The sequence below is a fragment of the Mustelus asterias genome, chromosome 12, assembly GCF_964213995.1.
Source record: "Mustelus asterias chromosome 12, sMusAst1.hap1.1, whole genome shotgun sequence".
Classification (NCBI taxonomy): Eukaryota; Metazoa; Chordata; class Chondrichthyes; order Carcharhiniformes; family Triakidae; genus Mustelus; species Mustelus asterias.
In genome coordinates this window covers 89,935,927-89,956,267 of record NC_135812.1, presented here as the reverse complement: position 1 = coordinate 89,956,267, position 20,341 = coordinate 89,935,927, and the positions used below count along the sequence as shown (strand labels likewise).

General features: G+C 45.1%; 1 protein-coding gene across 1 annotated transcript in view; it reads left to right on the top strand.

Moving 5' to 3' along the window:
* The first annotated feature begins 6,143 nt into the window (after positions 1-6,143).
* The window catches only part of faap100 (FA core complex associated protein 100), a 34,320-nt gene continuing 20,122 nt past the window's right edge, over positions 6,144-20,341 (top strand). The window contains exons 1-2 of the mRNA XM_078225594.1: positions 6,144-6,302; positions 10,424-10,542. Coding sequence (XP_078081720.1) covers positions 6,144-6,302; positions 10,424-10,542 — 278 coding nt within the window. The remainder of the gene's footprint in view (positions 6,303-10,423; positions 10,543-20,341) is intronic.

The following is a 20,341-nucleotide window of genomic DNA, read 5'->3' as shown; positions in this document are numbered from 1 at the left end:
GTGATTGTTGTTGGTGCAGACTTGATGGGCCAAATGGCCTCCTTCTGCACTGTAGGGATTCTATGCTTCTATGATTCAAACGCAGACTGGGTAACAGTTTTACGGGGATACCTCTACTCAGTCTGCAAGCCTGGCCCTGCATATAACTTATATTATTTTATTATGTTATATTAATATGTTATAATTCACCATCTTTCTCTTACACTCACATTTCTGTCCTTGGCCTGCTGCAATACTGCAATGAAGCTCGAGCAACAGCATCTCATCTTCCAGTTAGGCCTTCTGAACACAACTCTAAGTTTTCAATTTCAGACCATGAAGGCTGTCCCCGTTTTGATGCTGCCTCTTTTTTGTTATGTGCCAGTCTGAATGTTTCTACATTTAGACAGAGCTGCTCACTATTCTGTCATTCACACCTACTCTGGACAAGTGATTTGTTTCTTTACTGCAAACGTTAGCACTCCTTTTGCCTTTTGTTCCCTGACATAGCAACATAGGAATTAGGAATGTGCGTCGGCAATTCAGCCCCTTGAGCCTGCTCTGTCATTTGACATGATCATGGCCGATCTTATCCTGGTTTCCACTCCACTTTCCTGTCCCCAGAGCCCTTTATCCTGCTTTTCATCAGCAACATGTCTATTTCTTTCTTGAATCTGTTGATTGATTCTGCCTCCACTGCAGTCTGGGCTGGTGAGTTCCACAGATTCACAACCCTCTCAGAGAAGTAGTTTCCCCTCATCTCAGTTTTGAATCTACCTCCCCATACTCTATGGGTGGGATTTCACGGCCTCCACCTCTTGCTCGCTTCGATTCCATGGCGGGCAGGGCGGTAGAATTCCGGCGTGTATCTATGACATCTTGTTCTTGACTGTCTCTCTTCCCAATCCCAGACCTTCCCTTTGCTTTCCCTCTCCCTCCTTCCTTCCAAAGGCATAAAACCCATCACATTCCGACCTTCCTTCAGTTCTGAAGAAGTCATATTTGACTTGAAATGTTGACCCTGTATCTCTCTCCACAGATGCTGCCACACCTCCTGAGTACTTGCAGCATTTCCCGTTTCCCTTTCAGATTTCCAGCGTCTACAGTGTTTTTCTTTATCAATTTGCATTGGGTTTCAGACTCCAAGGGCAGACTTTTCTCAGCCTTATGGAGAGGGATTTGGAGGTTTGGGGCAAAGAGCATGGGGCATCTCGCCTCTTTGCGATTTTCTTGATTGCGGGTTCAACCATCCGCTTGGCAGCAACAGGATGCCAATGGAGTTCATAACTTAGCCAATTCTTGGGCATTTTGTAAAGGGATTTGAATTTTACCAGTGATGTATGGGACCCCCGCTCTGTCCACAGCTCACCTACTCACACAATGGGACAGAGCACAGCTGGCACTCAGAACTCCATGAGATGCTTATGCAGTGTTCACTTTGAGGGACCAGATTCTCAAGAGATCCTGCAAAGACTCACAAATCGATGTGTTTCACCTGCAACCGGATCCAGCAGATAAGTGCTGGACATGAGGGAATGACTGCCAGTGTTATCATCAATATCACACCTCTGTTGTGTGCTGTACTCTCCTTCTTGGTGCAGTTCAGCCCCACATGGACATCACAACGGGCCTACTGGTGTCAAGAATTAACCAGACGGTTCAGAGTGAGTACTCAAAAACGACACCTTTATTTCTTGTGCACAAGGAGAACAAAATAATGTGTCTCACTATGATGTTCTGACCAGGTTCCATAAAAGAGTTTCAAGTATAACATTTTGCAGCCAATACACGCCAGTTAAAACACCAATAACATTACAGTTTGGTGTGCACTTTCAACCAATACAATTCAGCATCTTTTCAATCCCTAATTTGCATATTTATCGCTATACACGCAGATGTACAGAGTCCTTGACATTTTAGAACACAATGTTATGTGAGCATCCTTATTTTCCCTAACCACAAACCGCACCCAGACGTGGGTCTCAATACTTACTTATGCTTGATCAAGCAGACCCACACTTCCACCTGCTAACAGCTGACTCCAACTCCCATACGGGCCACTCTTCACTTTGGACGCTCTGGACCTCCTCCTAATTAGACAGTGACACCCAACACCCTGCTAATTGGCCACCTCCCATAACTATAAGCTAGTGGGCACAATGCGGCAATGAGCAGCGTCAGGACCCAGATAGTCCAAAATTGGGAAAATTCAGTCCCAAGTCATTAGAACCAATCATGGTCTAAACCCCAAGACCTGCGAAACCCAACTTAATGTTAATGCCCAGTCCTTTCTATCAACTACTCCATTCCTTAATCACAGCCTCAGAATAGAGAGATAACCCTTTAGAACCGAGATGAGGAGGAATTTCTTCAGCCAGAGGGTGGTGAATCTATGGAATTCATTGCCACAGAAGACTGTGGCGGCCAGGTCATTGAGTGTATTTAAGACAGAGATAGAAAAGTTCTTGATTGGAGAGGGGATCAAAGGTGGGAGAATGGAGTTGGGAACCTTATCAGCCATGATTGAATGACGGAGCAGACTCGATGGGCCAAATGGCCTCATTCTGCTCCTATATCTTATGGTCTTATTGACTTTCATCTTTTCCCTTGAATCCATTACGCAGCATGTTTGAATAATTTGTAAATTAGCTCATTGGATAGCTGGCTACTGAGAAAACTACTCAACAAATTGACTTCCAGCAACTCGTCTGTATTGGATAAACATATTGAATTCCTTTTTGTTCAACGGGAACCAGGTTGGGTTATGATGACTTGTAGAAATTAGAATTAACTGTGTGCATGTGTGTGTGCGTGTTTGTGTGCGTGTGTGTATGTGCACATGTGTGTGATGAACTAGCAAGAAAAAAGCAAAAGAAAACTTAACAGATTCAAAATGCTTCATTGTATTAACCAAAGATATTTGATCGCCATCACAAAAGCTCAGAACTGCTGCTTTAATACTCCCTCTGTAGAAGCAAAATGTCTGTTAAAAATATATATATTCTTTTTATTTTTGGCTCAATGATAAGGCAAGGAATTTCTCTTTAAACTTCCCTTGCCAGAGGAGTGTTCATTTCATCCTTTGTGTCCAGTTAAGAATGCAAACATATGTTGAAAGTATATTTAAATGAATAAATTATTGAGTAAGTGCTATTTTGTGACGGTGCTTTGAATAAAATCATTCTTTTATGCCTTGGTGGAAAAACAAACCACAGCCACAGGTTTTTTCCAGTTCTCATTTTTGCACTGATTACTTTCCACTCAGCTGAAATTTGTAGAAAAGGCCAAATAATTATGATTTTAATACAATTAAGGAGAGGCGATGGCCTAGTGGTATTATCGCTAGACTATGAATCCAGAAACTCAGCTAATGTTCTGGGGACCCGGGTTTGAATCCCGTCACGGCAGATGGTGGAATTTGAATTCAATAAAAAAAAGTGGAAAGCACCTTCCAAACCTGTGACTTCTACCACCTAAAAGGACAAGGGCAGCAGATGCATGGGAACACCACCACTTGGAAATATATCACTGTTCCTAATAGCACTGTGGGTGAGCCTACAGCATGAGGATTGCAATGGTTCAAGAAGGTGGCTCACCACCACTTATTCAAGGGCAATTAGAGATGGGAAATGAATGTTGGCCTTCTCAGTCACTCCCCTCCACCCAATAGACTAATAAAATAAGACAACTATTTTGTTCCCAGTGAGGTTTCATTCTATTTAACTTACTTATTCTTCTATGCCTTGTGGTTTTATAGAACACTGCAGAAAGATTTAGATGAAGTAAATTATAGCATTTCTTGTAAAGGACCTTTAAACATTTAATTCTCTTTTATCAGAACCAAAGAACTCCAAACAAATCCCTTATTTGTCTTTGTGAAATCAATTGATCAGATTTTTAAGATATGCAGCTTTACAACTGGATGTGTATTTTCCAGTTTTCAATACATCTTGTTAAATTGCTTTCAAAATGCCGGTTCTGCATAAGTTTGAGAAAATCTCCGAAACTGTACTACTGTGGATACAGTTTGCAATCGACATTTCATTATTCACACAGTGATAGAATCATAGAATGCAGAAGGAGGCCATTTGGCCCTATCCCCATAACCCCATGCATTTACCCTAGCTAATCCCCCTGACACGAAGGGGCAATTTAGCATGGCCAATCCACCTAACCCGCACATCTTTGGACTGTGGGAGGAAACCGGAGCACCCGGAGGAAACCCACGCAAACACGGGGGGGAATGTGCAAACTCCACACAGACAGTGACCCAAGCCGGGAATCGAACCCGGGTTCCTGGTGCTGTGAGGCAGCAGTGCTAACCACTGCTACCGTGCCACGCCAGATTGGTCACCAATCTGAACTGTTTTGATGCATGGTTTTTTTGCTGTTAGAAAATATAATTTTTGTTTCAATATTTATATTTTCTCTTCAGCGACCTATGAGTGGCAGAGAGTGAGTTTGAGGGACTAAGTAGTCTATCTTCTCTCTGCATTGTGTCTCTCTCCTCACCACTCATCTGCAGCTGAGTGGGAGAATGATCCACTTTCAGGATTCTGCAATGTCATTCTGGATTAGGAAAGAGGCACTTGGAGAATAATTTAGCGCATCACCCTCAGGCAGGGACAATTTTTGCCACTTAATGGCTTCACACACTCACATTATAAACTGAAGCACCCAGGTCTTACTGCTGCATTTTGCAACAAATCCTGCCAAAAGCATACTTACCTGGCAGGAGAGAAACCAGATCAGGCAGGGACGTGGCTAGCCCATTGCACAGGGGGTGTGCTGATGCCTGCGATCATGGTTTTCCTGTGCTAGGGTAGAGCAAGCGATCAGGGTAGCCAATAAAGTAAAGTTTATTTATTGGTCACAAGTTACATTCACACTGCAATGAAGTTACTGTGAAAATCCCCCAGTCGCCACACTCTGGCGCCTGTTTGGGTACACTGAAGGAGAATTTAGCATGGCCAATCCACTTAACCAGCACATCTTTGGACTGTGGGAGGAAACCAGAGCACCGGAGAAAACCCACGCAGACATGGGAAGAATGTGCAAACTCCATACTGACAGTGACCCAAGCCGGGAATCGAACCCAGGTCCCTGGCAGTTTGAGGCAGCAGTGCTAAGCCGAGGCTTTACCTGATGCAATTTTTCAAAGCCATCTCAGCCTTTTGACTAAGATGAAGCTCAGATCAAGCCTGGGATGGGATGTAAGCCACATCCTGCCAGCTTGGATCTTGTTTGATCAAGCCCAAGGATGTATATTCTTGTCTTGTCTGCTTGATCCAGTTTGTTCCCTGTGTTGGGACTCTGAATTTAATTGGCGTTTTTGATTAGGAATAGAGTACCAAAAAAAGGCTCTCTGACTTAAGTTCACACACATTCACCTCTTCAGTCAAATATCTGCTGTTGGAAAACTGTCCAGCAAAGGGTTTAATGGAGCGTTTCATCCAGAAATTTAGAGGGAAAGAAAATCACAAAAAATAAAATAGTTTTGCTTTTGGCACAAAGAAATTGGCATCTTTTGAGTTTTGTCTCTGGCTGTCAAGCTGGCTAGACCCTAGGCTAGGGCGAACTCTGTTCACATTGTCACAAAACAAACTTTTTAAAGGATTTAATTTAAAAATCTATTTAGGAAAGATAAATCAGCCAAAAAAACCGAGCATTTTTGGATGATTTAAAACTGACTTGAGCATATAGGTAGTGACTTTACTGAGCACTGAGGGAGGTGTTATATAAATACATAGAAATTCCAAATACTCTATGGTGGGACTCTGGAGTCTTGTGGTTTGGGGGGGGGGGGGGGTTCTAGGCAACTTGATCCTCCAAAATATCCCAATTTGTTCACTCCAATTCCTTTGTGAAAGATTGCCACGAGCTTTAATAATAATTAGCGAATAAAATATCCTGACCAATGCAGGGGAAAAAGAAAAATAATGGAACAAGCTCAAAATCCACAGTTCTGCAGACTGGCTGCATTTGCAGCTGCTTTTGATTTTAGATGTTTATTTGAGGGGTTGGGTGGATGATGGAACCCCGTCAGTTCAACACTTTGCATTTTTATTCTGATTTTTATTGCATTATTTTGTCCTCCGCGGTGACCCGTAGGGCGGATCTCCAGCCCATTGGCGGGACGAAGGCTTTTGGCGCGCCGCTCGGGAATGGCGGGATCCAGCTGCAAAGCGGTGCGGTACCTGGACCAGATTAAAGTGGGGCCGGCCCGGGGAGGGCTGCAGCCTCTGGCCGCTACAGGCCGCCTCTGCGTGTGGAGCGGCTCCGAGTTCGTCTCCGTTTATCAGAGGGACAGCGGCTTGTTGGAGGCAAGTGAGAGCTGTCAATCATCAGTCCCTTTGTGACGTCAGGGGCTCACCTGTCAATCGTCAGCCCCCTTTGTGACGTCAGGGGCTCCTGTCAATCATCAACCCCCTTTGTGACGTCAGGGGCTCACCTGTCAATCATCAACCCCTTTGTGACGTCAGGGGCTCACCTGTCAATCATCAGTCCCTGTGTGATGTCAGGGGCTCACCTGTCAATCATCAACCCCCTTTGTGACGTCAGGGGCTCACCTGTCAATCATCAGGCCCCCTTTGTGATGTCAGGCGCTCACCTGTCATTCATCAGTCCCTTTGTGATGTCAGGGCTGTCAATCATCAGTCCCTTTGTGATGTCAGGGTTCACCTGTCAATCATCAGTCCCTTTGTGAGGTCAGGGGCTCACCTGTCAATCATCTGTCCCTTTGTGACGTCAAGGGTTCACCTGTCAATCATCAGTCCCTTTGTGAGGTCATTGACTCACCTGTCAATCATCAGCCCCCCTTTGTGACGTCAGGGGCTCACCTGTCAATCATCAGCCCCTTTGTGACATTAGGGCTGTCAATCATCAGCCCCTTTGTGACGTCAGGGGCTCACCTGTCAATCACCAGCCGCCTTTGTGACATCAGGGCTGTCAATCATCAGCTCCCTTTGTGACGTCGGGCTCACCTGTGAATCATCAGCCCCCCCTTTGTGATGTCAGAGCTGTCAATCATCAGCCCCTTTGTCAGGGGTTCACCTGTCAATTATCAGCTCTCCTTTGTGACGTCAGCGGTTGGCCGTGCTGCTGCATTGTGTCTGTTGCCTGTATCCTTTTAAAGATACAATCCAACTGTATCCACTTAGCATAGTTTATAGATCTTTCCTACTCAGTATAGCTTCTGTCAAGGTGTTGATCCTTGTGCAATTAATCATCAGTCCCTTTGTGACGTCAGAGGCTCACCTGTCAATCATCACAGGAGGTCACAGTAAGAAGTCTCACAACACCAGGTTAAAGTCCAACAGGTTTATTTGGAATCACGAGCTTTCGGAGCACTGCTCCTTCCTCAAAACCACTCACCTGATGAAGGAGCAGCGCTCCGAAAGCTCGTGATTCCAAATAAACCTGTTGGACTTTAGCCTGGTGTTGTGAGACTTATTACTGTGCCCACCCCAGTCCAATGCTGCATGCCCAATCCATCTTACCTACACATCTTTGGACTGTGGGAAGAAACCCACGCAGATGCCTCAGTGCCAGAGACCCAGGTTCAGTTCCAGCCTTGGGTGACTGTCTGGAATCTGCACGTTCTCCCTGTGTCTGCGTGGGTTTTATCCGGGTGCTCCGGTTTCCTCGCACAGTCAAAAGATGTGCAGATTACATGCATTGGCCATGCTAAATTACCCTTTAGTGTCCCAATTAAGGGCACCACAGTGGTTAGCACTGCTGCCTCACAGTGCCAGGGACCTGGGTTCAGTTCCCGGCTTGGGTCACTGTTTGTGTGAAGTTTGCACATTCTCCCCGTGTCTGCTTGGGTTTCCTCTGGGTGCTCTGGTTTCCTCCCACAGTCTGAAAGACATGCATTGCCCATGCTAAATTCTCCCTCAGTGTACCCGAACAGGCGCCGAAGTGTGGCGACTGGGGGATTTTCACAGCAACTTCATTGCAGTGTTAATGTAAGCCTTCTTGTGACACTAATAATTAAACTTTTAAAAATATGTGTAGGTTACGGGGGGGTAAATGTGTGGGATTACGGGGATAGGGTCTGGATAAGATACTCTGTTGGAGAGTCGGTGCAGACTCGATGGGCCTGCTTCTGCACTGTAGGGATTCTGTGATTCTATGGATTCTATATTTGACACCGAGATGAGCTCAGCGTGCTCTCTGTCATATGGTTGCAAAATATCTAATTTTTAAATGATTTCTTTCCAATAATTTGCAGTCAAAAGGCACCTTAATGTAGTAAACTGTCCCAAGGCATTCCCAAATATATAACCCAATGTAAAATTTCATTTTGTCAAGGAGGAGATGTTAGATGGTGTGACCCAAGACTTGGTCAAAGAGGTGGGTTTTATTATGGCTCTGAAAGAAGGATAAGGAGATTGAAATACATGGACAAGCAACAGTGAACAATTTAGCAGTAAGACTACCCGCACCCAATCTACGTCTATGTTCAGGCCATTGCTAAATTGATTGGGATAAGGTGGGCGGCACGGTAGCACAGTGGTTAGCACTGCTGCTTCACAACTCCAGGGACCTGGGTTCGATTCCCGGCTTGGGTCACTGTCTGTGTGGAGTTTGCACATTCTCCTCGTGTCTGCGTGGGTTTCCTCCGGGTGCTCCGGTTTCCTCCCACAGTCCAAAGATGTGCGGGTTAGGTTGATTGGCCATGCTAAAAATTGCGCCTTAGTGTCCTGAGATGTGTAGGTTAGAGGGATTAGCGGGTAAAATGTGTAGGGATATGGGGGTAGGGCCTGGGTGGGATTGTGGTCGGTGCAAACTCGATGGGCCAAACGGCCTCTTTCTGCACTGTAGGGTTTCTATGCTCTATGTGCCATCAGTGATAGTCTAAAATGGCCCCCTACATTTTTTTATTCATTCATGGGACATGGGTGTCGCTGGCTGGCCAGCATTTATTGTCCATCCCTAGTTGCCCTTGGAGGGCAGTTGAGAGTCAACCACATTGCTGTGGCTCTGGAGTCACATGTAGGCCAGACCAGGTAAGGACGGCAGATTTCCTTCCCTAAAGGAGGTTAGTGAACCCAGATGAGTTTTTCTGACAATGGTTTCATGGTCATCAGTAGATTCTTAATGCCAGATATATTTTATGGAATTCAAATTCCACCATCTGTTGTGGCGGGATTCGAATCCAGGTCCCCAGACCATTAGCTGGGTTTCTGGATTAATGATCTAGTGATGCTATCACTCGGCCATCACCTTCCCTATATATGTAAATGAGAGGCCGAGAATCTGTTTCTGGCACCTTTGCTGATATTGCTGCTGGGCGAAGTAGGACTCGGGTTTTCCCCAGCCAGAATTCTCCAGCAACCCCGGCAACCGCCATTGAAATTACAAAAAAATCAGAAATTTAAGACTGCCCTTCCAGCTCTGTAGTTCTTATAACTCTCTCCCCCATCCTCCTACCCCCCTTCCCTGCCACTTCTACCCCAGCTCCTCTTCTTGGATTTGTCTTTGGCTCCCAGCAAGGCAAGCAGCCTGCTAGTTACCTTAGTGAATGCGCAGCCTGTCTGAGATGGGTGCCAGTAGCTCATGCAAAAAGTGGGAATGATCATTTACAATTGTCGCTCCTGGTCATCATGCAGGGATCTTTGAGGATCTACTTGGATAACTATTGAGTGGGATTTTATGGCCCTGTAGGCAGGATCTTCTGGTTCTGCTGAAGTCCACCCCCCGTGGCAGGTTCCTGGTATTTGGTGCGGGTGAGCTGTGCAGAAGCGGGTAGACTTTGGCGGGACCAGAAGATCTCAATGGCAGCCAATGGCTCACTGCATTCACTGCAGAAAAACCCGCTGAGAGGGGGAACATAAAGTCCCGGCCATCGAATGAGAACGGATTTGGAATTAGCTGTGATACCCTCAATGGCCACCGTGATCCGCTGACTCTGTCTAGGTTTCATGGATGAAGAGTTAAGTCTCTTGTGATTCAATGGGTAGCACTCTCACCTCCGAATCAGACGGCCATGTGTTGAAGTCCCACTCCAAGAATCCAGGCATATATATCCAGGTTGACACTTCAGTGCATTACTGAGCGAGTGCCGCACTGTCGGAAGTGCCGTCATTCCGATCAGAGATTAAGCTGAACTCCGATCTATCCACTCGGGTAAAAGTAAAAGATCCCGTTTACTACTTCGAGAAAGGACAGGGAGGGTGGAGGGGTTCTCCTGGAAAATGTTTATGCTTCAACCAACATCACAGACTATCTGGTCATTCATCACATTGCTGTTTGTGGGGTTTTCCAGCCGCCTACATTTCAAAAAGTACTGAGATTGCGAAATGTGTTATATGAATTTAAGTACTTTCTTGGGTGGGATGGTGGAGGGGTGTTAGTCCCGAAAGAACTGTTCCCACAGCAGCTAGAAGAGATGAGGAGAGAGATTTGGACAGATTGAAAAATATTTCATTTGTCTTACTAGATTGTGTACCGGTTACCTAGTTCTGTATGGCAAGTGGAAGTGGACAGGAGGAGTGAGCGGTTGTTCGTGCTGTGTGCCGGCAGTGGAATATACAGCATACCGTTAAACCAGAAGTGTAGGTAAGATGCAATCTGTGTAATACTGTGCTGTTTAAATAGCAGCAAATGTGCATGTATAATATATTGCCAAACAGTTGAGCTGAATGACACAGAACACAATTGTTATTTTTGATTTGATTTGATTTATTATTGTCACATGTATTAGTATACAGTGAAAAGTATTGTTTCTTGCGTGCTACACAGACAAAGCATACCGTTCATGGAGAAGGAAAGGAGAGAGTGCAGAATGCAGTGTTACATTCATAGCTAGGGTGCAGAGAAAGATCAACTTAATATGTACCAAATCTGCAAGAGATTGAACTAAAGCATTGTTACAGAGTTTAAAAGAGTTAGAATAGAGTTTTAAAAGTGTAGAACAAGAGTAAAAGATAGAATTAGAGGGTATGCTGGACGCAACTTGCAAGAAATCGCCACAGTCTGGCGCCACCTTGGACACATATTTGAGAGCAACTCAAAAAGTGTTACTTCCTTCAGTGTCTTTCGCATTGTCATGGTAAGTTAGGATTTTCACGATTCTAGAGTAAACTGTAAAATAAACATGCACGCAAACTCCCCTATTCTTTAGTATCAGCCAATCAAATAATTTCCCAAATCATATGATTTCATAGGCTGGGGTTTTTTTTCATTAAAGGTTCAGCTTTTGGGCCTTTGGAGAGTGTTAGTCGTCATGACAGCCCGGCTAATATAACCAGGCTGAACAGCTATAGTTTTGGTATATTATAATACTGATTAATGGTCTGCTGTACAGCCACAATCTGCAACAGCAATGTTCACTGCGCTGGTGTTTGTTAGCACCTTATTCTGTGTTAAGCTATGTCTAATTTACAGTGTGTTTTCTCTCATGGTTAACTGTTTCCTAGTTTTGCTGTGATAACATTTAGACCTTATAGTGTTGGGTGAAAAAATATAATTGAACTCTGCTCAATGTATTGTGAAAATACATGTGCTGGCCTTTGTATCTCGAGGAACAAGGAGCAAAGAGGGTAGAAATCATGTTTCAGCTATACGGATTAGACCATGCCAACTGTGAGCAATTCTGGACATCACCCCTTAGAAAGCACGGAGACAGTGCAGCATAGAATTAGCAGAATGATAACCTGGACTCCAAGAGTTTAGTTCTGAGGACTAGGGTTGTACTCGCTGGAATTTAGACGGTGAGAGGGTGATTCGATTCAAAAACAGAAAATGCTGGAAATTCTCAGCAGGTCTGACAGCATCTGTGGAGAGAGAATAGAGCCAATGTTTCGAGCCTGGATGACCCTTAGACCCAACATTTCGAGCCTGGATGACCCTTAGACCCAACATTTTGAGTCTGGATGACCCTTTGCTGTCGGACCTGCTGAGATTTTCCAGCACTTTCTGTTTTTGTTTCAGGTTCCAGCATCCGCAGTATTTTGCTTCTTTGGGGTGATTTGATTGAAGCTTTCCAGTTATTCAGGGTACGGGTGGGGTCGATTGGTGGAAATTATTTCCATTGGTTGAGGAGTCTGGGTCTAGGGGGCTTAGTATAAAAATTGGAGCTAGACCTTTCAGGTGTTTAACTAGGGAGCACTGCTACACACACAGGGCGGGATTTTCTGGCCCTTCCCACAGGCAGTCCTGCTGAAGGATGGAGACAGGATCAGGTTATTGAGTTGGATGATCAACCATGATCATAATGAATGGAGGAGCAGACTTGAAGGACTGAATGGCCTCCATCTGCTCCTATTTTCTATGTTTCTATGTTTGGATTTTGAGTGACAATAAATCACTCAAGTGTTGTCCTCTTAGCATGAAATTCATTTTTCTTGAGACCCCCTTCTTGAACGTGCCCTCAATGAGAAATGGATGTATTTGATTTGATTTATTATTGTCACATAGAATCATAGAAACCCTACAGTACAGAAAGAGGCCATACGGCCCATCGAGTCTGCACCGACCACAATCCCACCCAGGCCCTACCCCCATATCCCTACCCCCACTAATCCCTCTAACCTACGCATCTCAGGGCACTAAGGGCAATTTTCTTTTAGCATGGCCAATCAACCTAACCCGCACATCTTTGGACTGTGGGAGGAAACTGGAGCACCTGGAGGAAACCCACGCAGACACGAGGAGAATGTGCAAACTCCACACAGACAGTGACCCAAGCTGGGAATCGAACCCAGGTCGCTGGAGCTGTGAAGCAGCAGTGCTAACCACTGTGTTACCGTGCCGCTACATGTATTAGTATACAGTGAAAAGTATTGTTTCTTGCACGCTATACAGACAAAGCATACCATTCATAGAGAAGGAAAGTAGAGAGTGCAGAATGTAGTGTTACAGTCATAGCTAGGATGTAGAGAAAGATCAACTTAATGCGAGGCAGGTCCATTCAAAAGTCTGATGGCAGCAGGGAAGAAGCTGTTCTTGAGTCGGTTGGTACGTGACCTCAGACTTTTGTATCTTTTTCCCAACAGAAGAAGGTGGAAGAGTATGTCCGGGCTGCATGGGGTCCTTGATTATGCTGGCTACTTTTTCCGAGGCATTGGGAAGTGTAGACAGAGTCAGTGGATGGGAGGCTGATTTGAGTGATGGACTGGTTTTCATTCACAACCCCTTGTAGTTTCTTGCGGTCTTGGACAGATTCGGAGCCATACCAAGCTGTGATACAACCAGAAAGAATGCTTTCTATGGTGCAACTGTAGAAGTTGGTGAGAGTTATAGCAGACATGTCAAATTTCCTTAGTCTCCTGAGAAAGTAGAAGCGTTGGTGGGCTTTCTTAACTATAGTGTCGGCATGGGGGGACCAAGACAGATTGTTGGTGATCTGGAGACCTAAAAACTTGAAGCTCACTACCATTTCTACTTCGTCCCCATTGACGTAGACAGGGGCATGCCCTCCATTACGCGTCCTGAAGCCAATGACTATCTCCTTCGTTTTGTTGACATTGAGGGAGAGATTATTGTTGCTGCACCAGTTCACCAGATTCTCTATCTCATTCCTGTACTCTGTCTCATCATTGTTTGAGATCCGATCCACTACGGTGGTGTCATCAGCAAACTTGAAAATCGAGTTGGAGGGGAATTTGGCCACACAGTCATAGGTGTATAAGGAGTATAGTAGGGGGCTGAGAACACAGCCTTGTGGGGGACCGGTGTTGAGGATGATCGTGGAAGAGGTGTTGTTGCCTATCCTTACTGACTGCGGTCTGTATTCCATTATTTGATTTAAAAAAATACAAAAACAATAAAAAGATAATTACATCTATGTTGGGACTCCGATTGCGTACAGACTGCGACTATTTGTACCCAACCAGAAGCAGCTTGACACTGTTTCCATGGCAGCGTGGTGACTGGTATGAATCTGCCAGATTCACTGTTGTGTCTGTCACCTCAAATGCTCCTGAATCAGGAAAGAATTATTTATTCGAGGACATGGGGGTGCTTTAAAATTAATGGAAAAAATAGTATTAACCAGGGAAAAAGATACAAAAGTCTGAAAAAAGTATTAACCGACTCAAGAACAACTTCTTCCCAGCAGCCATCAGACTTTTGAATGGACTGACCTCATATTAAGTTGATCTTTCTCTACACCCTAGCTATGTCTGTAACACTATATTCTGCACCCTCTCCTTTCCTTCTCCCCTATGTACTCTATGAACAGTATGTTTTGTCTGTATAGTTGCGCAAGAAATGATACTTTTCAGTGTATCCCAATACACATGACAATTGATAAATCAATTCAAATCAAGTCATGAGGAAACCCCTTTTTATGAAATGAGTGGTTAGAATTTGGAACACAGTGTCGGATGAGGTGGTGGAAATGGATTCAACAACAGCTTTCAAAGGGAGATTGGATGAAATACCTGGAGAAGAAAATATTGCAGCGATATGGTGATTGTTCCCCGAAGGGGCTATGCAGACCCGATGGGCCGAATCGCCTTGTGTACGTTCATTTTGAAATATCTGCAACTTGCTTGTGCTGCTAAACCACAAGCACTTACCCTCACGCCTGAGGTTGAATCCACTCTCATTTTGCAACTACTTTGCAGTTTCTTCAATGAATCTGCGTGTTGAACCCAAGTGCCTTCACTCAAGCGATGAGGCTATCGGGGAAGTAATCATGTTATTGAGACATTCACGGGAGATGCAGTCTATCCAGGGCCACAGGCTATCAAACCAGTCAGGCCTGAGACAAAAGTTATTAGTTTGCTGGGTACTGTTGGGGTGCTTGACGTGTAACAGTAGATGCCGTTCCGAGTGCTATGGCAAACACTCGTGGCATAAACCTGTGTGCGCTAAGTTTTTACGCAGCAGGATTTTCATCCGTGAAAATGGGTGTTTTGTTGACATAAGTTATTGTTTTTTTAAAGTTTAAAGTTTATTTATTAGTGTCACAAGTGGGCTTACATTAACACTGCAATGAAGTTACTGTGAAAATCCCCTGGTCGCCACACTCTGGCACCTGTTCGGGTACACTGACCCAAGCTGAGAATCGAACCCGGGTCCCTGGCACTGTGAGGCAGCAGTGCTAACCTCTGTTTTGTTTTGTCAGTAATGAAATTTAGGACAAAATTTCTATATGGATCGTGAATAAAACTAAAATGTCAAAGCAGGTGAGACAGGAACTAAAATTATTTAAGCAACATTGGTCATTACACCACGACAGGATGCTAGGAATAGGCAGATGGATTTGCACATGGAGTTTGCACATTCTCTCTGTGTCTGCGTGGGTTTCCTCCGGGTGCTCTGGTTTCCTCCCACAGTCCAAAGATGTGCAGGTTACGTGGATTGGCCATGCTAAATTGCCCCTTAGTGTCAGGGGGACAAGTTAGGGTAAATGCATGGAGTTATGAGCATAGGGCGTGGGTGGAATTGTGGACGGTGCCGGCCCGATGGGTCGAATGGCCTCCTTCTGCACAGTAGGATTCTAATTTGGTATTACAAACAAAGAACAAAGAACAATACAGCACAGGAACAGGCCCTTCGGCCCTCCAAGCCCGTGCCGCTCCCTGGTCCAAACTAGACCATTCTTTTGTATCCCTCCATTCAAATTAGTTGCCAGACCTACCCAGTTTATTGTTTCTCAACTTCTGTGAACTTGGGAAATGTGTGAGAAAGGAAACAAAAATTATCATTTTTGAGGCGTCAATGTGTAGAAAAAAAATCGGTAAAGACAGGTGAAAATATGGAAAAGTAAGGTTTCTGATTTTTTTTTGCCAACATTTTTGGACATTGACTTGAGTAAAATTGGCATCAAGTGTCTTTGTGAAGCTAATGAATGGAATAAGATTGAGATATGAACTGCAGAGAGAGCCAAAAACTGAAATGACATTTAGCTTTAAAAGTGATCGTGTAGCTGCACCGTTCTGCTTCACGTTGGAGGAATATTTTCTGCTCTTAATAAAACCGGGACCATAAAATATTTAACAGCTGCAGCTTGATAGCTGTTGCATGTCAGCTGCCTTCAAACAGGAATCCTGGTCTAGACTGCCATTTAATACCCAGACTTTCCCTAGGGTGTATGTTTCTAAGTATCTGCTCAATCACCTTGTGGGAGTAAAGAAGGGCGGTGCGGGAGGGGACTGAGTGCAATTCCTCTTGAGTTGACGAAGGAGCTGGATCTGTCTGAAACGTGATGGGCAAAGGGGAGGAAATGAAAAGCCAAACCACTGAATTTGCAACCACCAATTTCGGCTGCTTTCCACTTGTGCTAAAGGTGGACATGTTTCCTGATGGGACTGGACTTTGGGCAGAGTCACAACCTCAGGGCAGATCTTTGCTTTGCTATTTATGACCATTCATGGGAAATGTAAGCGCGTCATAATTAGAACAAGCCACTCAGACTTTCTCATTGTTTTGACCCATGTCACTCGAATTCCTGTGCGCTTTCGCTGCTGCTCTGGATCCAAGCCCATCTCAAGAACATTTCATTCCATCTCCACCAGGATGGTGTCTGGAATGGAACATTTAAGTTATGAAGAGAGGTTGGGTAGGCTTGGATTGTTTTCGTTGGAGCAAAGGGGCGACCTGATCAAGGTGTACAAGATTGTGAGGGGCATGGACAGGGTGGATAGGGAGCAGCTGTTCCCCTTAGTTGAAAGGTCAGTCACAAGGGGACACAGGTTCAAGGTGAGGGGCAGGAGGTTTAGGGGGGATGTGAGGAAAATCTTTTTTACCCAGAGGGTGGTGACGGTCTGGAATGCGCTGCCTGGGAGGGTGGTAAAGGCGGGTTGCCTCATATCTTTTAAAAAGTACCTGGATGAGCACTTGGCATGTCATAACATTCAAGACTATGGGCCAAGTGCTGGTGTCATAGAGTCATAGAGGTTTACAGCATGGAAACAGGCCCTTCGGCCCAACTTGTCCATGCCGCCCTTCTTTTAAACCCCTAAACTAATCCCAATTGCCCGCATTTGGCCCATATCCCTCTATACACATCGTACCCATGTAACTATCTAAATGCTTTTTAAAAGATAAAATTGTACCTGCCTCTAATACTACCTCTGGCAGCTTGTTCCAGACACTCACCACCCTCTGTGTGAAAAAATTGCCCCTCTGAACACTTTTGTATCTCTCCCCTCTCACCTTAAACCTATGCCCTCTAGTTTTAGACTCCCCTATCTTTGGGAAAAGATATTGACTATCTAGCTGATCTATGCCCCTCATTATTTTATAGACCTCTATAAGGTCACCCCTCAGCCTCCTACGCTCCAGAGAAAAAAGTCCCAGTCTATTCAGCCTCTCCTTATAACTCAATCCATCAAGTTCTGGTAGCATCCTAGTAAATCTTTTCTGCACACTTTCTAGTTTAATAATATCCTTTCTATAATAGGGTGACCAGAATTGCACACAGTATTCCAAGTGTGGCCTTACCAATGTCTTGTACAACTTCAACAAGACGTCCCAACACCTGCATTCAATGTTCTGACCGTTGAACCCAAGCATGCCGAATGCCTTCTTCACCACTCTGTCCACCTGTGACTCCACTTTCAAGGAGCTATGAACATGTATCCCTAGATCTCTTTGTTCTATAACTCTCCCTAACGCCCTACCGTTAACTGAGTAAGTCCTGCCCTGGTTCAATCTACCAAAATGCATCACCTCGCATTTGTCTAAATTAAACTCCATCTGCCATTCGTCAGCCCACTGGCCCAATAGATCAAGATCCCGTTGCAATTGGAGATAACTTTCTTCACTGTCCACTATGCCACCGATCTTGGTGTCATCTGCAAACTTATTAACCATGCCCCCTATATTCTCATCCAAATCATTAATATAAATGACAAATAACAGTGGGCCCAGCACTGATCCCTGAGGCACACCGCTGGTCACAGGCCTCCAGTTTGAAAACCAACCCTCCACAACCACCCTCTGGCTTCTGTCAAGAGGCCAATTTTGTATCCATTTAGATACATGGTGGATGGGATTAGGTGGGACTTCAGGTGTTTCTCGCGTGTCGGTGCAGACTCGATGGGCCGAAGGGCCTCTTCTGCACTGTATGATTGTATGATTCTTGCTCTACTCTGGCCCATTTTCTTCAGTCCGCTCCCCGCTCCTGTTACCCGCTGGCCTTTCATTTCTTCCCCTGGGTATTTTGCCACTGCTAATCTGTGCCCCACCCCATTCTCTGGTTTTCTACTTGCATGCTGCTGACACAGGCTCAAACCCCGTGTTCCTTCCAGCCTCTCTCCAACGGCTCCCTGATGAAATCCTTCATTGTCCAATATGAGCAGCAATCCCAGTTGTCACATCCTTCCCTCTCGCCGACCTTCTTGCCCAGTGTATTCTCCGAAGCTGGTCTCGCCAGTCTTCCCAACCTGTTCAGCCGTCCCATCACCACCTGTTTGAGCTCTGCCGGTGGATCATTCATCATCCCTCTCCACATTTCCCTCCAAAATGTTGATTGGCTCATTAATAAGGCCCCCTGCTATCTTTCAATTGTGGACAATTGCACTGACAAATTTTCTTTGAAATCATAGAAACCCTACCAAGCAGAAGGCCATTCGGCCCGTTGAGTCTGCACTGACAAAATCCCACCCAGACCCTATCCCCATAACCCCACATATTTACCCTGCTAACCCCTCTAACCTACACATCCCGAGACACTAAGAGGTAATTTAGCATGGCCAATGCACCTACCCTGCACATCTTTGGACTGCGGGAGGAAACCGGAGCACCCGGAGGAAACCCATGCGGACACGAGGAGAATGTGCAAACTCCACACAGACAGTGACCCAAGCCGGGAATCGAACCCAGGTCCCTGGAGCTGTGAGGGAACAGTGCTAACCACTGTGCCGCCCTTGATTTCTTACTCTTTGACTGTAGCTTGCCTCTTTCTCTCAAACCACCTTGGCTAACTCTGTACCACCTACCCCACTCAAACCATGATTGGGTGATCCTTTTCACCAAGTCACACCTTGATTTCTTACCCCTTGGTATCTCCTTTGAGATCCTCACTCTGCTCATCTGACCTTTTAAAATATTTGTTGATTTGATTTATTATTGTCACATGTATTAGTATACAGTGTTGTTTCTTGCGTGCTGTACAGACAAAGCATACTGTTCATAGAGAAGGAAACGAGAGAATGCAGAATGTAGTGTTACAGTCATAGCCAGGGTGTAGAGAAAGGTCAGCTTAGTGCGAGGTAGATCCATTCAAAAGTCTGACAGCAGCAGGGAAGAAGCTGTTCTTGAGTTGGTTGGTACGTGACCTCAGACGTTTGTATCTTTTTCCCAATGGGAGAAGGTGGACGAGAGAATGTCCGGGGTGTGTGGAGTCCTTAATTATGCTGGTGGCTTTGTTGTCCAGTACAGTTGAGATGATGCATTCAGCTGCTTCTGCTGACCACAAGTTCCTCTGACCCTGGCCTCTTGTGCAGCCCCTCCTTCCTGTTCCTCAGCATCGGTAGTCACCCAGGCCCCAGGCTCTCGAATTCCCTTCTAGGCCCATGTCCCTCTATCTCTCCTCTTAAGATCCTTCTTAAATCTCCCCACTTTGACCCTGCTTTGGAGGTCACGCAGGCTAATATCTCCTTTGGCTTAGCATCCATTTTGGTAACTTGCGCCTCTGTAAAGCGCCTGGGGACACTTCATTTTGTCTATGTTAAAAGGCACTAGATAAAGACATGTGACTGTTTTAGTGGCATTTTATCAAAATTAAGGGACTGGTGAGTAAACCAAACTACAAGGACAATTGTAAAAATTTGCCGGGCTCTGTCATGACATGCCAGATTTTTTGTTATAATCACAAGAGGTAGAAAAACATTGGGCCTGTATTCAAAACAGAAACAGGAGCAATGTATCCTGGACCAACCATAGTTCTGTCAGCATCTGTGGAGAGAGAATAGAGCCAACGTTTCGAGTCAGGATGACCCTTTGTTTGAGCTCTGGCAAAGTGTCATCCAGACTCGAAACGTTGGCTCTATTCTCTCTCTCTCTCCACAAATGCTGTCAGACCTGCTGAGATTTTCCAGCATTTTCTGTCTTTGTTTCAGATTCCAGCATCTGCAGTGTTTTGCTTTTATCATGGTTGCCAAGGCCTCAGCAGAGCAGACATGTTGCTGCTTCCATTTCTAATACTGATTGCTCCCGGGATTGCGGAACGATATAATGGAGTCTGCTTCACTTTCTGGGTTTGTTGTGCTTACGCAGTGTATTCTGCATCAACATCTGGACTTCTTCCCACTGATTGCTCCATTATCTAGAGTCATTATCTGGCAATTTGAACTGGGAAGCCCTCTGAAAAATGGATAGATACTGACACTCGACAGGGTTTTAATATATCACAATGTGTCAAAGATTTTGTGGGCTGATTTTATCTGTATAAGTGCTGTAC